Below are 24,186 nucleotides of genomic sequence, written 5' to 3'. Positions count from 1 at the left end.
GTACCGCAACCACGTCAGAGGAGACCACAGGTAGAAAGCTTTTTCCCTTCTGATGTGCAATCCTAGTTAGTGTCATGCTTTCGTTCTCTAGCTGGACCTGGTCTGAAACAAGCAAGTCCGTCCACATTTACATGTTCTCGGCAAACCTGAATGAGTATAGTGCTGATAATGCTTGAAACCATGTAGATGAAATGCACATTTGTTGTAAGTTCCGCCAAAGAAGATAAAATCTAATTATTAAATAGTTTAAATTATTTTTAATGGAAAATGAAAGCATAGTGAAAGCATTACTGTTTGGGGGAAACCACATTTAAAGAAGGGCTGGGTGAGAAATCATTCAGGCTTCATCCACTTTACTGCAGCAAATTTCAGAGGGATAACATGACCACCCAGGAAGATAAGTACCATGATGGTTAAACAGAAGGAAAATAAATTATGGAAAATAATATACTAGACTTCAATTTGAAAAACTCATTAAAAACTATTTTAACTCATGTTCTTGATTCAGATGGTTGATCCTTAGAAGATTTCAAGTGTGGGAGCAGTGAATTCTACAGCAATGTGACAACAGCAAAATTGAAAGCAAATGTTACTTTTCTTTTTCCCCAGACCACTTCAGAATGGAAGTCAGGACCCAGTACAGCAGCCAAGAGGAGCACACAGCTCTACAATACAAGATAATTCTACTCATCTCTGAAGGGATGCTATGGAACAGAAAGAAGGCAAGTAGTATGTTACAGGCTACAGAAGGACATTCCTTGTCGCCACTTAACCAAGTACCTCTTCATTCTGTGTAAATACATACTAACACACCTCCCCTCTTTCCACCTTCTGCAGTAAAAAGCTACCCCCAAAAAAACCCCCCAAAACTTAACCAGAATGGTGACATACCACTCACTATACAGCTAACTTCTAGCCAAACTCCAACACCTTATCATGTCACCTCCCCAGCTGTACACTCCCCGGCAGCACAGAACTGACAAAGGACAGCCAACCTATTAGAGAAATATTGTAGGTAGGGCCACACTCAGAAAAAACGTTATGCCCAGGGGCACAGGCAACACACTCTCACAAAAGCAGCCAACAGAATGCAGCCCTGTGGGGAACAATCCACTACGGACAAAAGAGCAGAGAGGTTTGCCTGAAACCTGGGCAGATGGTCTGCAGAGGTCCTGCAGGATGTAGATGGACTCCTGCACAAGATCCTGGGTCAAGAAGAAATGCACATATGTGTGTCTGGAATTTTATGAATCAGAAATGGACAAACCAAAACAACCCTAAAGCCTTGAAGAAAAGGAAATTGGTATCTTGCAGCTGAAGAGCATTGTGTACAAACTGGAGAGTGAGTCTCTTACTTTACAGTGGGAATGGGTGATTGCAGAAAACATTGTTTTATAGGTCCCAGCACCTATTACGCCAACAAACAAAAAAAAAAAAAAAAAAAGAAAGAAAAAAAAAGAGTGCTAACCATCAGAGGTGGATTACCAGTGCAGTCTAGTAATCCTCTTAAACATGCTAGTCTGTGTTTATGTGATGAAGTGAATAAACCCTGCTCACAACCAGAACATGTAAATCATCTCAAGCCAACCCTCTACCCACCACCATGCAAGCCTGAATGGAGACAAGGAAAGCAGCTGTCCCGGAGTATGGCAGGCAACAGGCTGACATCTACCTCAACATGCTGATGCTATTTGTTAACTGTTGCTTCAGTGGGGCTGGCAAGCAGCAACTGCTCTTCTTTCAGGTGGTTATCATTTCCCCCCGTCCGGGGCAGAACTGTGTCGTCAGAAACAAAGATGATACTTTGCCTTAGCAAGTTAATTTTGGTCTTCATTACAGGTACTAAAGGGAGTCAAGAGCTTCAGAGAAGTACCAAAGCAAAACAGTCCTTTCCTGTTCCAAAAGGAGGCAATTCATCCAGAAATCACACAGAAATGTACCTGCAGAAATCTGGAAAACCTGCCCATTTGGATGCCTCAGGTGTAGACCAGGCACTGCCAGTAAGACATTTCATCTTCAATGTTACTAATACCTTCCCTTCCAAGATAACTGCAGGTTCATTCTAAAACTTAGTATTTCCTAGACCACTTTTTTTAAGCTAATTAAAAAAATTAATCTACATTGGGAACACCATTTTCTCTCTTCAGGATCCCAATTATCACAGAGTGACATCTAAGTGGTGTCTTAAGACTTAAGAGGGGGAAGGAAAAAAATATACTTTGCGTAGCAGGCAGCAGCTGATGCAAAAGATAGTTAACTTAGGTAAGCAAATATATTATTCAGGCTCAGTACATCAAAACTCTCAGGAAGTTATTAGAAACTCAGAATACCTAAATATGGATGGGTTTCCCCTGCAGAATACACTAAAAGCATTTTAAACGCAGACAGAGTCTAAAAAAAGCACACACACACACACACCCATACCCATTTTACAGGAAGAACATTGTTTGGGCAGCATAGCTTCTAGTCATGTATCAGGTAATCTGAGCCAACTAACAAGACAGAAGGGTCTCTCTTCCTAAAACGCTCTAGTCCATTTTCACATGTGTCTCATCTATATGGCCTCCAGGAGCCGTATTAAGCAAGTGATGCAGGAAGAGCTCCAAAATGAAATCATTCTCAGAAACCCTTACCTTCCTATTCTCTTTCCGCTACTATTGCTTTCCATGGATCACAGAACATATCAATAGCGGATTTAATCAGAAACAAGACATTTCTTCTTTCATACTTGTAACTTGCCACATGAAAAAAATAGGTGAGTTTGATGTTCGTCTTAAAATGTGACTGTTGCACATTGCACAGCCTGATAAACAGCTGTCGGTTCTTCATTTACAGGCAAAAAAGGTAGTTTTTCTTTGTTCTACAGATGTAAAGTTCCAGTGTGAATGGAGATGAGAGAGAACCTGAAGAGGTAATCTGAGAAATGTAACTTGGAAATGAGGGGTAAACCAAGCATTTTATTTCCATGATTTTTCCCATGTTTATAGAGCTTTTTGGAGTTTTCCTAAAAAACCCTACAAGGCTGGGCAGTCCAACCACGCTCTCATTTTCTACACCCACTCCTTCCTCTCCCTGCCCATCCTTTCACCGACAAAGCTATATTTTAAAAAAAAAAAAAAAGGAAAGAAGGAAAAAGAGACCTGGCAGTTTTTACATGTCCTATTCTTTATAGTCACTTGGGACAGACTACCACGTTAATGTGATGACTTACAGATTTTGTGCCATCCGGTGTCCTGCCCTGCCACATTAGTCCTTCCTAAAACTCTGGGAGGAATGCATTTCTTCAGCAAACCCGAGACGCAAAGCTGGGCTGAGAAACAGCTCTGCCCCCCGAAAAGCGAGCTAACCCCGACAGAACACAGGAGAGGGGCAGGATTTAAAACCTGCCGTTTCTTTCAATTTGGCTGCTGCAGAAGTGGGGAGCTGGGGGGCTCTGTGCCCCAGAGAGCAGCAGCCTGCCCCAGACTGCCTGCTGCCGTCGAGAAAGCTCTCCCAAGCATACGGCTCACTGGCAGAAATGAGGTCAGAGCACTGCCCGCAGCTTACAGCAGAGCTGAAAGCCTGAAGCCAGCTTACAGAATAAAAAGAAAAGCTGCACCGAGAGCAGCTGCTACCTCTAGGCTAATCAAGCTAGGTACCCACGGATGAGACTTCCTTGCTTGAGACCGTGAAACATTTCTTCAGTGTTTTCTTAGGGGCACGTCTGTAACTGCGCTTCAAGGTAAAAGCTTGGACTTCATTCTAAAGGCTCAGGAAAAACTGCAAATCTGTGAGGAAGGGTTGCAAGCAACACCCAAAACATCACTGAGGTCACACAGAAAACCCCAAAATGGTGAAGTTTGTTTTGTGGGTTTGTTTCCTACCCACACCTCAAATGTAAAGCTATATTATGTTATAGCCAACATTTATATCACAGTCCAGTGATGCCTGTCAATTTATTCCCTAGTACTCCACCATGGAAGTCTCATAAAAGAAAGGACTGAAATGAGGTTTACCTACTATTTTATCAACAATAGAGTCACAGGAGCAGGAACTGAAGGTCAGGTGTAAAGTAATCTGTAGTAATTTTGGTAAAGAAGGTTTTCTCAGCTGGTCCCTACTGTTTTGGTTAACTTAATTTTTCAGTATGTGAGAGTGTTAGCATGTTACATTTGGGGCTATTGGAGGTAGAGTATTAGCTGCATTACCATCTTCTCTCTGCAGTCTGTGAAGACACAGAGTATCTGCAACACTCTTCAAATCCAGCCACCATGTGGAAAAATACCTTAGTCCAACAAGTGGAAAGAGAAAATCATTTCCACAAGGAAGCACCCACCAGCAGAAGCAATTCAACAGACTGCACATACAACCGTTTAAACCAACAGCAGAAAAATACTTCTTTCATCTTTGAGGTAGAGAAGTCTTCATCACCATCATCACAACCACATGTTTTTCAAAAGAAAGTATACCCAACTGGACTGATGTTGGGAGTGGTGGGAGAAGGGTATAGGGGGGTGGTGAAAACATAAAACTCTTGAGACCAGACCACTGACTACTCTTCAATACAGCAACAAAAAACCCAGTGACTTTCATTAGAAGTCAGTAAAGGATTGCTAGGTAATAACACAACAATAAACGTCTCCTTTTCCTTGACGGTGAAGGACCACAATCGTTACAAATTCTGTAGGCAGACACCCAAAACTCAGACACATGTAGCCAGTTATTTAATCTTCTACCTAAAAAAATGCGTGTGGAAAGTACCCAAGATGGGTACTTGGCAATCGGGGTACAAGGTACAAATCATGTGCAAGGTACACATGAAGACAGGCTGTAGGCTGTGTTCTTGCGTAGCTTTATATATTGAGGGACAGCTCATCAAGACCAACAGTTGTTCTCCTCTCTCCCACAACAAAAACACCAAGCAGTTTTGTCAACATGTAAACTTGTTTTTTTTAAGTGGTGTCTTATTTGATTTACTATTTCATTCTTTGTTGTCTGTATCTGATTACAACAACTAAAACGCACTGTAAGATCTCAGCTGCACATTCTAAAATCTATTCTAAATCCTACTACAGTACAAGAGAAATGCAGTGAAAGGGAAATACTGGGAAGAATAATGAATACATATAAAATATAGGCTGACGTATATTCAGATAATACAATGTCTCAAAAATACCAGTTCAAAATCCAGAAAATAAAACTAACTATATGTACACTTGAACATCTTTAATTACTAGAAAAAAATATGGGCAGCCAAAAAAAGTACATGGTAAATTTTATGCCAGGAAGTATTAACAAACTTACCTTCCCTACCTCTGAGGCAAATAATGTATGTTAATTTAAAGGCCGTAAGAGAATACTGCTGTATTGCATCTGGCCATGAGGTGTAATTCAGAAGACTACTGAAATTTGGAATATGTACTGCTCATACAGAACTAAAGAAAGAGAAAAAAAAAAATCTCTACCACTTAAGATTTATTAGTATTTTTAGACTTTACAATTTTATCACTTAATCCACAGTACTATACTATTTGCATTTTAAGTTTTTTTATTAAAACAGGACTTGTGCGTTTATATTCTAAAACATCTGTGTAGACCACTTCGTCTATGAACAGTCATCAGATTCATGGATCATAAAGTAAATGACTATTACATGATCAGGTATTTTTTGATAAACTCACTATTCTGTTTAACTTACTGCTAAATTTCAAAGCTATAGATAAAATTATTTCTGGGATATTAATTTTGCTCTCAAAGTAACAGTAAAAGAAAATCATCATTGTGTAATAAGGAGAGTGGTAAGGGGAGCAACAATAGCTACAATCACTATCTCCTAAAACAAAATAGTTTTTATCAACCTGCATTCCAGTAGTTTTACTATCAAGTTTATTAATGGACTCCTATGCTAATATCTAAATGCCAAGCAATTAATAGCACTGAACTATAAATGGCTTTGTCATCGCTCTTGTAGAGTTATTTTATAAAGCAAATGCAATTCTATCACTTCAGTGATTTAATGCAGGCTTTGTGAGGTTAATATTCCCAAGCATCGCAAAATAAAGAACTGCTTTAATTAACCTTCTGTGATTTAAATACTGAGAGAAATCAGAATTTAGAAACTTTAAATAATACCACCATTGTAACACCACCACTACTACTTTGTGGATCAAAGCCAAACCACTTATTTAAGAACTTTGAGAAATACATTTGAACATCTGTATTTTACTGTATTTCTAAACTCATTAAAAAGACTTTTTTCTAAGCATAACATACTAAATCCATGACAGATTTTACACAGTTTTTGTAGTTGAGATGAAAAATGTTTCCTTTCAGGAAAAACTGACATTGTTACTTTGAAAAACTCATTGAGCGTCTCCACCTTTTGAACTAGAATGCTTTGCAGAGATTTTTGTTATGAACATGGGACATTGCCTGCTGAATCTACAAACTGACTGCATGTAAGTGACCACTTAAAAATAAAGAAGCCAAACAGGACTTCCCTTTTTTCCTCTCAGACTAATTTTTTCTCTCTTTCCAATTTAGCTGAAAGGAGGCTCTTATTGCCAGAGTTTCCTTCTAATATTGTGTGCTAACTTCATTTTAGTACAGGAAAAAAGTCATCAGGACTCAGGCCTTTCCACATTTCTCACCTTACAAGCACAAGAGCTGCAATAGGTCTACTAGATTTAGAACAATACAAAAACACAGGAATCAAAATTAAAAACCAGCAGAGTACAGGTGGTCATGAACATTCCTGCCAAACAGGTTTGCAGTGAGCTGTGACCCATCTCCTCTAACTAACCCGCCAGATACCATCAAACCCCCATCAGCAGCAGATGCCCGAAGAGGTGCACTTGCTGGTTTCTCAGGAGAAGAAAGCCAACCTTCAAAATTCCTCCTGCAAACTACAAATGGAAAAGCCTACTTTCAGCAGAAAACCATTAACAGATGAACACAACAAAAGAATACACAGACTGGGCAACGAGGGAACTTTAAACTGAAGGTGCCATACAATTGTTAAGACAACACAGAGGCAAACAAATACTTTCACTGACAGCCCTTTGGGAGACCATAAAACAGAAGCATAAACAAGCTTGTTTCATTTCATACACAAGCAGTAGTACCATTTGCGAGATAAAATACTTCTTTCCCAGTAATATCATTTAACAAATCCAGGTTACTACAAAGAGAGGTATGTGTAAGGGGTAATTATACATGCTAACTTTAAAGGTTTCAGACCTGACGGACTGGCGTTGATTTTTATTTGGCTAAATCAATTGCCATGTCTGTAAACACTTGCTTTAAAATAACAGGGCTGAGAAAGTCTTCTCGAAATCTGAATGCAGTTTTTTGGGTCTGGTCAAGATGCCTTCAGCAAAAATAAGCCTGCACTGCTGTGAGGGCTGCTCTGTGCTATGTCCTCAATTTTGTGTTCATACTCAGGTGTGAGTTTACAGACAATTATCCTTGCTTTTTCTGCCTGACCCTATTCCTGCTAGCTACTTGGCTCTGGAAGATCATTCTCCAAGTTTGACAAACTAGCACCTATTATAATCTTATAAATACAGATATAAATCACTGAGAAAAAAAAGAGAAAGGTTTGACACATTTCCTAGAATGATATACGCAATGACGAACAAATGGAGCATTCCCCCAGCAGACAACAATTGGCTATTCCCACTACACGGAAAAGATGTATCACAGGAGTCACAGTTTCACTGAACTCCTCAGCCAGGTAAGTGACCTCCGCCACACTGAGAAATAGCCATACCCTTAGCACTTACTTGGTATTATAGCAGCATCGTGATTACGAAATAAGACTTTATAAAAGCAGAAATCTAACAGGCAAAGAATTCAATCAATTAGGTGTGCGTTGAACCTACAGGTTCAAACATCATTTGCCCTTCCTGAAAACATCATGTGCTTAAGAAAGTCTCGGAAAGGATAAATTAGTTTTACGCACAAGAGCAGTACGGTTCCCCAAGTATCTCAACAGTTTGCTTGTTTTTAAATCATGTCAGTGTTCAGCAAGGTAAGGCGACAACTGCCTTTCAGCGGTGCTGGTCACTGGTGGCTTGTCTAGAAGCCAGGATTTAAGCCACGGTGCGTGAGTTTGGAAGTCAGTTGCTGAAAGCCTGCTCCCCACCTTCCCTCCTCCCCCCATGTCCACCCAAGCTTTATTACAGATGAAAAAAGTCAAGCACTCTGCCTTTTGAGATCTACCTGATCTCTCTGAGGTAGGCTGGCAACAAAAGGTTCACTGTACCAAAACAGATGCCTTCATAAAGGGTTACGCTGTATACTTTAACCTGGCTGGTTAAAGAAGGCTGGAAAAGCGGCCCAAAGTATGCAGGTCTGTACGAGAACTTTCACCCAGGCACTTTGTTAGGCACATGTCTGCTCACTACATACCAGCAGCCCTGATTTCTAAAAGCCAACCAACAAGCACACCTCAGAAGCAAAAGTTCTTGGTGCCATGAAACTTGGGTTAAATGGTTTAAAGGAGTCGCTTCTCCCTTGCATCTCTTCACCCTGGAAAGGAAATAATTGCTTCTAAGCTAAAACCGGTGTTTCAAGACAGCATGAATATACACTGGGCACCTCTGTTGCTGGGACGGCAGAAGCCATGAAGCCTTGAAGGGTTTATGGTACACAACAGGTAGTGGCATCAGCCACTGCTGATGATGGCGGGCAACAATCTCTCCTGAACATCAAAGTCAATTTAGTTCTCATGTAACTGTAATAGCCAACTTCCACAAAGAATGCTTTCCTACATGCCTGGCAGCAACCGAGATTAACATACAAGTTTGTTCTTTCTCATTTCCTGCGGTTCATAACACAACAAATATTAAGTGCAACCACCCGTCTAGTGATAGATGATTACAGACACGAAAGTTAAAAGGACAGAAGGACAAATGATTTTCATTACAACTTTCAGCTGTGGGCAGCTGTATGTTAGTTTCTAAAGATGTTTAATTTAAATTTTGCAGGATTTGAGACTGGTACCATTGACTGGTAATTCTGTGCCAGTTTCTAGTAACTTGAGTGAAGATTTTATTAAAAAGAGTAACTTCATTGAGGTACAAAACTTAAAATTTTGACTCACTGAGGACTGTCTGTATTACTAATGAATTTGGTATTTGCATGTAACACAACTATTCCTAACTTACAACAACAGTATTTTTGTACAGTGTTACAGCCCAAAACAGCTTGACAATGTTAATTAACATGCTGTTAAGAGAACTTTCACAGCTCACATCAAATTTAAAAACAAGATTTCATCCTTATTGTACCAAAATCACTTTAATAAATTGATACATTTTGCCACAATACAATTTGTTCTGTTTTCAAGACACTCATACAGCTTGGACATGAAAACAGATTAATTAGTTTCACATTTTGTTCACATTTTCAGAGACTGTTTCAAATTGGCTAATGTTTTATCTGTCCTACCTTGCACTGACTCAATGCTAGAAACAGATGTCTGCGCAAGAACATTCTCACCATCATCTCAGGATTGCAACTGAGACTAGTTCCAGCTCAGCAATAAACCTGAAACATATGGCCTCCATTGAGCCCAGTTCAGGAAAATGGAGAGAAGCCGCAGCCCCTTGTGGGAGCACAAGTGTTCCCCAGCCCTCTGCCCAGAGAGACCAACTGAAGCATCAGCAGAGACGCTCCCCACCTCCTTACACACGCCACCTTCCTGCTTCCGATACCTTTCCACCTGGGTCTACTGATGTGGTTCACAAACTCTTACGGGCCTGAACTGCATTCATCCCCCTGGCCCACACTCAGGAAAAGGTAAAAAAAAAAAAACCAACAACAAAAAAACCCCAAACCAACCAACACCAAAAAAAACCCAACCAACAAAAACCCAAAACAAAAACAAACAAAAAACCCAAAACAAACAAACCCACAACCAAACCAAACCAAACCCACACCCAACCAAAAAACCAAACCACTAGTCAGTCTGCTCTTTATTTGTCCTACGACAATCTGTGTTGCAAAAAACCTCACCAAGATCGGTAGGTAGATCTTATCAGTAGACAAGGTATTATACGGGGAGGGGGCGGGGGGGGTGGGGGTGGGGGGGTCGCGCAGAATAAGGTTTTGGCCAGCTTTTAGAACATTAAAATAAAACGTGACAGTGGAGGAGCCTTGTTTGCTTCCTTGTTTATAAAACATTTTATTTTTTTTAAATAAAAACAGACTAAAGACTGAGCCTAAACTACCTGACTATTCCTTTAAGGCATTTAAAAAAATAATAGTCATAGTAACCACAAGGGAACCATGTAAAACACACACACAGAACCTCTTTGCGGACACTGTTAACCAGAAGGACCAATGCCCCAGAAAAGTGCAGATGCATGCTCCACCTCAAGGACCTGCCACGCTTTTTTTACCCTTTTAATCTCATGCCTGCATGTGAGAAAAGGGATCAGCATAATCCCACTCTATTCTGGAAACTTGCAAGCAGAAAGCTTCCAGGAACACGTAAAACAAATGATTACTTTAAGATAACAGCAGCAGGTGTAGAATAAAATCACTATTTCTGTTTAACTAAGAGTGAGATCATAATTATTTTGCAGATCCATTTCATCTGTCAAAAAGTGATATGGTCCCAACTCATAAAATTATCACACAATAAACCTCAAAGGCACGATCCTATCTCGATACATATGAACACATGCTACATAAAACAAGAAAATATATAAACATGGCTGTTTAAAAGCCAGTTGGAAAGCATAATAACCAAAAATATACATCACGCTATCTTAACAAAATAATGTTTGATGATGACAGTTTAAGTTTGCAATTACATGACATTCATAAGCAAAATATCACTTCTACTTATGGCAGAAGATTTAAAACTGCAAAAACAACTGAAGCATTTATTCATTTATATGCCATTTCAAGATAAAAAACCCTGCCAAGGGCAACACTGTAGTAGTGTAGCACATCTTTCTTTTTTTCTTTTACAGAGCAGTAAAGGTAAAAAGAATTAAAAAAAAAAAAAAATAAAAAAACCCAAGGCGGTATCTACATCTACTGGCAATATCTAATGATCAATGAATCTCCCACTGCAATAAATTTGCTTAAAACAAAGCTCTTCCTTTAATGGTTTTTACACAGCAGGCTCCTGATACGAAGAGGGGATGACTGATGCTGGCTTACAATGCGGCTCTATAGTAAACTATGCCAGTATTACTATCAAATCACCTCTTACAAACTCCCTTTCTGCCCACCATGCAATCAATTTAACAAAGATCTAAACAACTTAACAGTTCAAACACTCAAATAAATCCCATCCTCCTCCTTCCCCTCCATGCTTATTAGAAGCATGTAAAGTCACAAGTCACTGGAACAATCCCAGAAATTATTTTATCTGTTTACTTTTATTTACAAGATTGCATATTGAATTCAAGTGAGTCAAGGAAAAGGAGTGATGGCTTCACGCTTCTGTGATGTGTGAGAAATGAACACGCATACCAATTCCAAGGCACAACACTAAGAGTTACACCTGACTCAGAAGCTTGCTCACATTATGTCTAGAAGAGCAAAAGTAGAACTTAACTATATAAAATTTCATCAGTTTTCTCCCCATAACAGAATAATATCCAGTACATCACGCTACAAGGTTTTACATAAGAAGAAACCAGTGTCAAGAAAAAGTCCATCATCCATCCAGAATAAACACTACTTTCTAGCTTCATAATGTCCAAAACAAGTAGATTGACATAAATCTACAAGGAAAGTAAGAAAATACAGTAAGGAAAAGGCGGCAAATTCCTGAGAAGTCCCCTTTCCCCAACCTGAAGTAAAACCAGCTCAATCATATTCATATCACAAAGGTGGCAATCATGGAGACAGCTTATTTACCCTAAAACAGAACACAAAACTTCTTCACCTCATAGCTACACCCTTGCTACAAAAGCAAGTTCAGCTTCCAGTCCACCAGGCACAGAACAGCCTGTAAACTCTTTGGGGCAAAGACCACCTTTTTGTTACGGGCTTGGAGAACAACCAGAATCATAATGTCCTGATCCACAGCTGGGGCTACCACGAACCACTTCAATACTATTAGAGTGATCGTCTCTTGCTTCATGATCCAACCACACTCTCCAGGAAAAGTACTTGTAGTCTAAAGTTTTCCCACAATGCTGGCTAGCCAGCATCAGGCAAAAACATCTTCAGAAGCCAGCTTCTCTTCTTGAGGCCAACATCCTGAAACAGTTGGCTTTATGTATTCCTCAAAGTTGTGACCATTCAAAACCAGGATGTGCACCAATGTAGAGTGTAAAAAGCGACATCAATATAAAAAGGCAAGAAAGTGTTTAATGAAGAATACAGAAAACGTGGAGGAAATTGATTTCCAAGATGGAAAGGAAGAGCAATACTATGGATGACAGATTGTGTAACTGAAACTACCTTACTTTTCTAATTAACAGGATTATATAAAGAGGATGTATTGATATTTTTAAGAGCAGAAATAAGAAAGATATGCCAACCAGTGCAACAGATATTATATGATTTCATGGTTTATTTTAAAGTTCTGTTTAGAATATAAAGCAGTACTAAAATCACAGAATCACACAGGTTTGAAGAGACCTTCAGAGAAAGGTTATGCCGTCAAACCTCTAGTGCAAAGAAAGTCTAACAACAACAGGGTGTTTGGGGGCCCTGTCTAGTTGAGTTCTGAGTATCTCCAAGGATGGAGATTCCAGTCTTTCCGGACTCATTCTCGTGTTTGAAAACCCTCATGGCAATTCTGGTTTCTTTTCTTTTACCAAGCTGCAACTTCCTTCATCTCAGTCTGTCCCCACTGCCTCTTATCTGAGCTTGGCTCTGTTCTCCCCCACATCCTCCCACCTGGTAGCTGTAAAGAGCAGAAAGACCTCCCTTGGCCTTTCTCTTTGTAAGGCTGCCCAATGTATCAAATTCAGTGAACTCGGCCCTTAAAATTCCTAAAACTGTATGATTACCTACTCCCATTTCTCTCGCTAAATTTTTAATCAAGTAAATGCTAATTTTTGAATTATTTTCAAAAGATAACCAGTCTCATATAAGCAAAGACCTGTATGTTTAAGCAGACATGATTTTCAAAATTTCTGTCTCAGCAGCAGAATCTGACGTACACTCCAACTTTTTTGTTATCCTAGTATTCATTTTTGTATTGTCCACTGGCTACCACTTGATGGTAACTCTACTATGCATCAGCAGCAGAGAAAGAACACTGTCGCTGCAGTATCAAAAGTACAGACTTCAACTTCTTGTGTTAGGAATTCATTTTCTAGATTAGCAGTTCCTGAAGAATGGGAAAGAACCCAGTAGTGAGGTTTTACAGAGAAACATTAGAGAGGAGATATTCACTTGATGACCCTTCTTGAGACAGGGGGAAGAGCAGCCATGGAACCAACCTGGAGATGAGATGGGGAAAAGAGAAGGAGCAAGTCCCACGGTGTTAAGGGCTAATTATTATTTATATTTAGTACTCCCATCTACACACAAGTACTCCAGGAAAAGTCTATATAATGCAGAACCTGGGATCAGAGTTCAAAACTTAAGAGGCTGACCACTACTGAAGAACAGGATAACCAACCCGTCACCCATAAACCACAAAGAATTTCAGGTGCGATTCTCACACTGAGGATTACCACCTGCAAGGCTGTGTTGGTGAGGACCTTATGTATCATCGGAATTTGCAGATTCAGGCAAAAATGCCTACTGACCTTGAGATGCCTGTATCGCCCCTAGAGCCTGGATTTAGACACACCTTCCATGTATGCTCAAAGAAGAAATATGGCTACATAGAGGCTGGTATCTTCTGCTTCTGAATCCGTCCCTGCCCTTCTCTTCATCCTAGTTCTCTGAAGTCCATAATGTATGGAAGGCTTTACTCTGATTTAGTCTTCATCCTCTTCTATCATACCCCTCAACTCATTGCACAAACCTTCACTTTACTGGCTATGATAGCAAATGATGTAATTGGAACATGTATCAACAGATTAATCAGTATCTTGTTATTTCCTAAGTCCTGTATAGTTGGTATGTTTTCTATATTTTTAAACTAAAATAATCAATCCATTCAACTGACAGTATTTAAAATATGATGAGGTGCCCAAGGCAGCAAAAGAACACTTCAGTTTCACAAACTGTGATATGTAGGCATTGGAGCAACTGTGTTTCTTCTGTCTTACAGGCTGCATTACGAGGACTTTTATCTGCTAAGGCTTACCAAGATGCTTATGAGCAGTATTTTCAAGTCACAAAGAAATCAAACATTTAATGCCAAAGTAAAAAAGGAGAAAATTAAATTTAAAGACACAACTGCAATCTTTAAAGTTGCAGTTACATATAATCCAAAAGATGGAAAGTGGTGACATTTACAAGAATATCATAGATACAATTAAGAAGTCTATTTCATAAACCATCCAGCATTTTAATGAAAAAAGTTAATTCTCAATGGAATTTTAAAATGTAGATGAAGAAAAATTAACATGTAATTACACCGTGAAATTATCATAGCTTTATTTTAAAAATCAAAGGAGGGAAGCCTCCTGTATCACTGCTACTTACAACATCTTTTGTTAGTTTATTTTACACACTATTTTTATTTCAAGCTAAGATTTCAACATTGCACCAGCATTATCCCAAAATGTTAATCAACCATGCCTGACAGAATTCCCCAGTGATCTGCAGCAAGTGCTGATGCTTCCACTAATACCCAATCTTGAGCAACTCACTTTTGTTAGATTTCCCAGGATGGCGGGTATGCTTTAGTTTCATCCTTCCATTTCCAGATCACCTCTCTGTGATTAACAGTGTTGAGACGGCAGATAGAACTGAGCCTACAAGTTCAGCTGCATCAGCTATGCACTTCCATTTTGTTCGGTATCTAAAATCTGGGTGTTTCTCAAGCCCTAGGAAGCAGATCCATACCCTATAGCTTCTGATCTTAGTTAAAAACAGAATCACTTTAAACGAATTTTAATGGCTAACATATAAAGCATAATTCAAGAAAGAACAGCAATGGATATTGAATTATGCAGTTTCGCTAACTGGATATGCAAACTAACAACATTCAAATTAATAGCTGTAATATCAATTTAAAATATCTCTTAAGAAGCTCCCTTGACAAAGCAGCTTCAAAATACCTTTAACTCATCTACTCTCGAAGGAAGTAACACAAAAAACAAAACAGTAATGAACATGTTAGATGCAGGAGCTCTCAACCACCTCTGTCTCGTGAGCGGAAAACAAAACAAAACGGAAGGAAGGAAAACCTCCAGCCTCCACTGACATCTGATCAAGAAACTGTTACTTCTTTTTAAAAGCAGAATTAATAGTTGCTGGGGTATATACACTGGCTTTATTCAAAACAGCTGATACAAAGTAAAGCCTGAAAGTGCGTGCAGATGTATTTGTGGGTACATCCCCGAAGATTTTTCAAAGGATGTTGTCTGATTCCAAGTTTGTTTAATTTTGTTTTTAACACTGTTACCTTGAAAAGGGGTTGGGTGGGTTTTGTTCATTTCACACAGATCTTTTTTATACCTTCAGCTGCAGGGCGACTGTTGGTAGTGGAAGACAGTGCTTACCTGCTGAGCCTGGTATCTCTGCTGGGCCTGCGACAGATATTGTGCCTGGGGTGGCAGATGCTGTGGCTGCTGGTTGTAGTATGGCTGCTGGCTCTGCTGGCAGTAGCCACTTACACCTTGCTGACCATACTGAGGCGGTATCTGTTGGAAGAGGCAAGCAAAGGAAATGCATGAGTTGAGGCAGGAGGACACGGGATCAAACTACATCACATCTGTATGGCAACCTGATCAGAAGTGATACCCTCAGCTATACACCTGACCCAGCCGTTCTACTCTTTTACTCAGCAGTTAATGCAAGCCCTTAGATGCTCTTGCCAGAGCGGGAGGAGTAAGCCCGAATGCTCTGCATAGTTACTGTTTTCAGGAAGAGCTTCTAAGGAAAATGCTATGCTTCTGAACATCACGAACCCATAATGCCCACCCTTAAAATACAGAAGCAGTTATTTTAAATGTTTGCTCTCCATCGGGACACTACTGAGGCAAATCGACAGAGGAATCGTTCTGATGCACTGACCCAGAAGCAGAATTGTGGAAAAAAGGCATAACGCTAAAATAGACACTGAAAGAGAAATGCCTTTTTTCTTTTTCAGCAATAAAGTACTTATTTTTGTAAAATATTTTGCCCACAACCCTCACGTTTTTAGCATTTATGTGTTTAAGCCTCACACAAAAAACTTAGGGTCTGGCATGTTTTTTGGTTTTGTCTAGTTTAATCTCTCAGTCTCCTCCTCCCTACTAAGATTTAGCTTTTATAAAAAATAAAAGCAGAACAAGTGCAACACAAAATAACCTGTTCCAGGTCCTATTAACAGACAAATCAGCACATGTATCATGCACCGAGAACCCCCCACACATGGAGAATTTAAGTTGTAACCAAAAGTCAATTACGTCAGAGGAATTTTCTGCATCAGTTTTATATGTAAGCCTTGAATCAACACACACTGACATTTTCTTCAAGTATTTGAAGGAGCACACTTTTAACAAGCTCCTGATATTGTGTCTATATTGCCCGGATTTTAGGTACCCTTGCTTCTTTTCCCGAAACACTGGTATTTAGTACCATTTCAGGTGAATGACAGATGCAGCACAGGACTTCTCCCTTCTAGAACGGACCTCCTGTTGGTCCTGCGCATCCCCTGCCCTAAGCAAATGTCTCAGATACCCGACCACATCTGAAATGCTTTTATCTCTGAACCATTCCCGGTGAGTTTCTGATACACCGATAAATCTGTTTACTCAACATGTAAACACATACCTGTTTCTACCTAAAGTTAACTTCCTACATTCATTCAACAATACAGTAATATTTGCTAGGCAATAATAATAATACAGAGTCAAATTTAAACACCTGCTTAGGCTGTTTTTACTATCACAACTTGATCTGTTCCTATTACTTTTGCCAGAAACCGATCATCCTACTTCCTGCTACCTGCTAAGGTCAGCGCTGTAACCGCAGTGCTGTGCTTGCTCTCTTTCACTTGCGCTTCCATTTCCTTCCCCATCATTTCACAGGCAGTTAGAGGTTTCTGTGACCAAAACAAGCCTTCCCAACAAATACCCTCTCCCCGCTGATGCATAAATGAGGCAGTTATAATGCAAACTAAAAAGGGTGTGTTGGAATATCATCAGGCAAACAGACAGCTGGAGTCTGCGATCTGACAGAAGACCACATGGTGATTTGCCCATCAGCTGCAAAGGTTGCAAAGCCTGGACTGGTTCCTAGGAAATGCTGAGGAGAAACCTATGTTGTGGTCCATCTGGGTCCCAGTAACACTAGGAAGAAAAAGGGAAGGATATCCTGACAGCAAAATAGGGGCTTCTGGAAAGAAGAGAAAGAGGATTTGAATGCCTAGTCAACAGGATGTGACAAAACAAGAGATCAGATTCACGTGGAACTGGACTATTTCTAGAACAAAGATACTTGTACAGGACGGCTGGAGCTCACTTGAACATAGGAAACAGGTTGCTCATACCTAAGGATCGAGAAAGGGGGGGGGGGGGCGCGGCGGGGGGAGGAGGCAATCAGAACACATGGTTCAAGTGTGAGGCATTGCTACAACAAATGAAGACACGGAGATTCTGGGTCATCAAGTGAAGATGCCAAGAAGAATCAAAGAATAAGAACAGATACAGACAACTGCAGTGTAAACAGGGTGGCAAGAAGAAAATCCAGCAATACATTGCCTTCTACACAAAGCAGGGGAGAAGAAGAAACACTGGATCACTGCAACATCAAGCCTCAAACAAAAGCACTAGCAGCAGTCACATCAGAAATCTGATAGAAGGGAGACAATTAGTGTGTCTCTGTTTGGCATCATCCTAGGATACAAATACACAGGGATGACAGCCAGTGACAAAGTAACATTATGCTACACAGAGTTCAGAATCAAATCAAATGAAAACTCCACCTCACCAAGCAGCAGAGGTCTGGAGCTTGGTTGGATCAGGAAGAGTGAGTGCTGGGACCACCAGGCATGGGCAGCCTATGGTAACACTGACAGCAAGACGCTTGAGATCAGCAAAGGCACGGTGCAAGACCGTATAGAGGCACATTTCGACTCCTCCCAGTAGACTGAGCAAGCAGACGACAAAGCAGAGACAAAATATCAGGTAACTGCAAAGCTGCTCCATGATGCTGCTGGTTAGGGAACCTGCACGAGAAGCCACTGCTTTTGGCTCAGTCCTGAGCAGCGCGAATCATCTATTTCTACCTACATCCTACAGCTACAGCACCACTACGCATCAGTGACCACTGTTGTGCTTAACTTCAAAAAGTGTAACTACATAGAAAGGAGAAAGCTTGTTAAAAGGAAGCTCTAACAGCTATGAGAAACAAAATCAGACTGGCAGCATCAAAGCTGTTCAGCAACAACTACATGGAAAGCACTGAACCAATATTCACCACCAATTCAGAAAGACTTTAGATGAGCAAAGGGACATTAGTACAGCTCATGGCAGGTTTCTAGAAGCAAAAAGGCACCCTTCGGTAAGCCAACACCAAGTCCAAATGAGGAAAACGGAAAAGAATGTAAACTCTGGCACTCTGTAATAAGGCAGGCCAGAAAGAACTGGAGGAACAGCTAGGAAAGGGAATCAAATGAGTAATGAATCATTTCTTCAAACAAGTCAGGAGCAGGAGGTCTGCCAGAGAGTCTGAGGTGCCAAGCGATGATCAAGGTATAAAAGGAGATTTAGAGAAACAGGGCCATCACACAGAAGCTTAACAAATTTTTTGCACTACTGTGCACTGTGAAAAAAACTCTTGGGAGGCTCCCATGCTGGACAAGTCCTTCTTTGTGAGGGACTCAATGAATGCATCTGAATCTGATGGGACTATTCATGGAACAAACTGACAAATGGAACGGTAAAGAAATGCTCAAGAACATACAGTATCGGCCCAGACGTCTAAACAAATCCAAGAATGAAAGATTAATTACTAATGATGGTACACTTGGAGCTGCTTTGGTAGGTGAGAATTGAAGTATGGCTCCTCTTTTTTTATTTTTTTATTAAGGGGGAGGGGCAGGACTGATGACTGTTCTGGATAAATCAGGACAGGTAAGAATGAAAATCAGAATTAGGAAACATCAACACAGCTTTTGCAAAGGAAAATCCCTCAGTACAGACTTCTTGTACTTCCTAGGAAGGGTCAAACACAAAGATTCAGAGAAATGCAACAAGAATGATCAAAGGTATGGAACAGTTTCAATACAGAGAAGCTACAACCCTCTGAGTATGGAAAAGACACCATAAAGTAAGAATATGATAAAAAGCTACAAAACCATCTTGTCCAACACAAATGGTAGAAGCGAACTTCAAAGCAAGAGATAACCAGGTTCTCCAGTCACAGAGGTAGCAGATGTTTGAAACCTCTTTCCCAAATGATGTTTTGAAAGCTGAAAGTGTATGTGGGCTCAAGCAAAGCCTGCACAAGTTCACAAAACACAAATCCTCTGAGGGTTACCAAATACACAGAGCCACATATGGCTCAGGAAGTCCCTGAAATGAAAATAGCTGGAAGCCTGGAGAGTATTGGGGGAAGTATCACATGCTCGCTTTGTTCTGACTCTTCTCTAGGCACCCAATTAAAGCCTCCACTGTAGGCAGGATACAGGGCTACATGAACCCTTGAAGTGACCCAATACAGCCATGCCTGTGTTCAAACCACCTCTTTGCAACAGTATTTTGTCTTGTGAGAAAGCAATGAAAATCTGGTGTGCAAAGTACTAAGTAACAAATGTAAGGAACCTGGAGAACCAATAACACCTTGATTACCAGAAGCTAGGAGACTGCTCCAATTCCTTAAATGTTTTCCCTAGCCATCTGCTTCCAGGCACTGGTGCAAAAAAGGGTACTGGGCTCTTTCTTTTGACTTTATGCATCAGTTACTAATGTTGGCATTTTCATCCATATTCTCCCAATCCAAACTGGTTTTAAAAAAGGAAAACCCAAAATGCAACAATAGTCCTAATGCTACATGTACTTTCAGATGCTATACTCTTCAGTGCACAACCCATCACCACTGCCTTAGCAGAACATTCAATATAATTTCTGTGGCTATTTAAATAAATAACAAACAACATGCAAATTAATCCTCCTGCTTTAGTGATGGAGATCACAAGATACCGCTTATGGACAAATGTTTATTAAACAGCATATAAAAAAGCTTAATTAAAATCTCCCCAGAACAAAACAAATCTGAAGCCAATTACTTACAATGCTTGGAGTGAATGACCTCCTCCTTCGTAAGGTAAACCCTCCCTTCCTTTCTCCTTTACACCCACATTCTTTGTGGCCACACAACACAGGAGATGAGAACTTGGGGAACTTCAGCATGCTTGTGGTAATGCACACATTCTTGGGACAGTTCAAAGGAGAACAGACCCAAGTTTGAATCTATTTCTAGGCAAGCACAGAAACTGTAGTAATTTGCCTCTTATCTGACTTGCACGGTACAAATAGCATTATTTTAGAAGTATGACTGACCATCAGTGGTTAAACCACTCTGAACACAAACAAAGACAAGATGAGAATAAAAGAGGAACAAAATTGGCAGCCAGAATGAAAAGGTGGAAGAAATCCAATTAAACCTATAACTTAGCCCATTATCTTTAATTCTTGCTTGAACAAGGGGTCTTGCGGCAGACATTCCTTGTCCAAGTAATACCTTGATAGTAATGGAAGTTTTAAGCAATTTTTGCATGCATAATCCATAGCTGATGTCAAAGGAGAAGGATCATTAGACAGCATTACAGTAATTATAATCATTTTTAAAATTAAAATGTAACAGAATTAGTGTTTTAGCATAGGTACACTAATAATACCAGCAAGATGTACCTACTGCTCTTTTAAACCATCCTAATGGCTGGATCCAGACAATAATGGAAGAAACTTTTATGTGTTCCTTATCAGAAAAAGCTCTGCCAAGTCACCCTGGGACCCACCTGAATATGTCAGTCACCGTGACATGCTCACCACCCGGAAAGTGTCCTGGCAACACTGACCACTGCTTCTCCCCGCAGCCTATCTGGTGCCCAAAAAGTAAGTAGGCCCTGGCTAATGTCAGTAGCAGGCAGTAACACAGTTCAGAAGCCTTCGATATAAAAACCTGGGGCAAAAGGGTGTTTCTGGCCTGATTAGCATTAAGCTCCACCCACAGAGAGAAGAAAAGCTGAACCCCAGAGGCAGGGGTGGCCATCAGAAGGAACAGTGACACTACCTGATTCAATGGCTTGCTGCTTCATTGAGAAACAGTAAAAGAGACCTGAATATTGTGAAACAAGTACCATCTTCAGAAACATAATCATCGCTAATGTTCCTCTTTCCTAGCAACTTTAACACGGTAATTACATAGAAATCAGAATACAAAATATATAGTGAGTGGGATCCCCAGAAAGAAAAATAAAAACAACGCTTGGTACTTCATGTCAGGAGTAAAATAGCACTTTCTTTAACAAAACATTATAGCCAAATTTAATTCTAATTCTTTTAATTCTACAGTGGTCACTTCAGTAATAACTACAAAGAAAGCTGTCGCACAGTTACCATCAAACCTTCAAATAAAACTCTCGTGACTTTCTGAAACATCTACTGCTTTGGTCTTCGATTTCTAAAGCCAGACCTCTGCTAAAACTTAAGTATTTTCCCCCAGACACTCAGACCGTGCATTTCACCATACTTTTAAATACAGAGTTATAAAGGAAAACTAACCCTCTGACTTTCATGTCCTTATAAAAAAAACGTGGTTTCTATCTAGAACTTTCGAGTTCATGTAAGCCCAGGTCTTCATCTGTATGTTTAGCTGGATGAGAGAAAGAAGAAAAATATAATATGCTTATACAGCATAGGGGAAACCTCTGGCACACGTTCAGTGGAAGATTCTATCCCAGTTAGTGCAGTTTGGTCTCTTGGCTCAAATGACCATGTCCAACCCCACCGTGCTTGTGCACACACAGTCTTAACGAAGGCTACAAGTCCTTCTCACTGAATGAGAAAAAAAATTCTAAAAGGAAACCAAGTTAAAAGCTGGGTGTTAATGTCAAGGCTATTAATCAGAAATCTTGATGCTAAGGCATTTTATTTATATATCCTATAAATTCTGTTACTTATCACTTAGCTTTGACCTTTTGACAATACACTGGTTACAATGTTCACCTATGTTACTGTCTTTCCTAGACTGCTTGCCTTTACACTGAAGTATGAACTTTAAAATCTTATTAAGAGGCTTTAAAATATTAACACCGGGCCTGATACCAGTCCACCCTGCGACCCAGAGCAAGGAAGCAAGAGGATAAAAAGCATGCTTCTGTGTCACAGCACAATAATTCCCATCCCAGAACTTGCAAGGTAGCGGATTTTGCAGCGTCATTAAATGTATGTCTATGTTGAAGACTGCAGTGCAGTACACGGATCTGCAAACTAGCTCAGATACTGGAAGGAGCCTACACCAAAAGCTGTGCTAGGCTTATTTGCCCTGCTCTATAAAAGGGTGAATTAGGTCAGAGGGAGATCTACGCTCTTGTAGACAGACTGCTTCTTGTACACAAGCCAGTTCATTTAAAAAGGTAGCTCAAATCTCTTTACAATACGCTGCAGTCTGCAATGCAGTCATACCCTGTACTACTGCTAACGTGCAGGACAGAAAGGACAGGACTTTGAACACATGCCTGTAGTCCCCTTTTCCTCAGAAAGTGCACAACAGCATGATTACACCAGTTGTCAGTGCAATGTATATGGCATCAAATATGTACCTGTCATAAGGTGCTCCCTATATACTGCCTTTTACAGTAGCTTAAATCAAAGCAACAGAAGTTAACCCATTATTAGTACAAGCAATTTTCCTCTCTTTCAAAAAAGAGAAACTATAAAAAAATAAAATGTAAAAAACTACTAAGATTACATGATTAAAAAACTCTCCAGACAGAAAATACAGAAGTTAAGCTTCCAAAAGCAACATTAACTGAGCCATGCTGCACATATATAGCACCTTCTCTTTCTGATTTATGTTGTCAAAGGCATTTCATAAAATATAGAGGACGTGAAATGTGGCTCAGTTAATGTGGCTGCTAGAATCTTATCATTTATGTTTTCTGACTTCTTAGCTGTGCAACCTTCACATCTTATTAACATAGTTTTTTGCATAGACTGTGCTATGGAATAGTACTTATGTTTTATGTATTGACATATTTTTGATGTACTGAGATTTTGAATAAGTTTGCTATTCTTCATGATGAGAGCCAAATAAATAAAGACTACCACCACAAAATAGTCAATCATTTATAAGGAAAAGCAATATCTCTCCTTCCAAAAAAGAACACTTTGATTCCCTTGTCAGAAATTGATGAAAACTACCTCTGCTGTAAATGCTAAAGCTATGCCAATATCGCAACCACCTCCCACTCCCACCTTCCCCTAAAAATGGCAAACAAACAAAAATAACAAATTTGCATGTTTTAGATGAGCTAAAATTAGTTTCAAGGGAGAGGTAAACATCTGAGCCTAGAAACGATAGGAAGAAATTTTTCCTACACAAGAGCCTGATAGTATTGATTTGTACAGTGCATTACAGTTTGAACTAATGCAAATTTGGTCCTTTCTGACAATTTAGGGATAAAAATATAATAATCTCTAGTAAGAGATTTCCACATTGTTATATCCATCCCCTCAGACTGACACCACAGAGAAGACTGAAAATTTGCAACAGGATTTTTTTTCAGAAGTTATTTTAATATATTGTATTAAAAATAGAGAAATCATAGTGCCTATATATATACACACACTTAAATGATGACTCAGATATCTATTCTTACACTCTGCCTTCCTTCCTTTTTTTAAGTGATCAAAACCATCTGATCATGTAATCTGCTTAAGTAATAGATTTCCATTCTACAAACCAACATAAGAAAAAGCACATCAGAACTGCCACAACCAACGTGAGCTTCACCTGGTCCCTATGGTGTCACCAGTGGTTGATGCTTCAGTAAAAAGCATGCAGGAAACCTCCCTCACTGCACTAATAGTATGAAACTCACCTACAAAATGCCAGCTGTTAAAGAAAAATGCAAAAGCCTGTATTTCACCTGATTTTTAATCACGTAACATTTAT

General features: G+C 39.8%; 1 protein-coding gene across 1 annotated transcript in view; it reads right to left on the bottom strand.

The window, feature by feature from the left end:
- ARID1B (AT-rich interaction domain 1B) overlaps nt 1–24,186 on the bottom strand; it is a 336,635-nt gene that overhangs the window by 236,962 nt on the left and 75,487 nt on the right. Inside the window, 1 exon segment of the mRNA XM_055714492.1 lies at nt 15,582–15,722. Coding sequence (XP_055570467.1) covers nt 15,582–15,722 — 141 coding nt within the window.

Source organism: Falco cherrug, chromosome 6 (assembly GCF_023634085.1).
Source record: "Falco cherrug isolate bFalChe1 chromosome 6, bFalChe1.pri, whole genome shotgun sequence".
Lineage (NCBI taxonomy): Eukaryota > Metazoa > Chordata > Aves > Falconiformes > Falconidae > Falco > Falco cherrug.
Note: the sequence above shows the minus strand (reverse complement) of the source record. Positions and strands in the feature narration are given on the sequence as shown.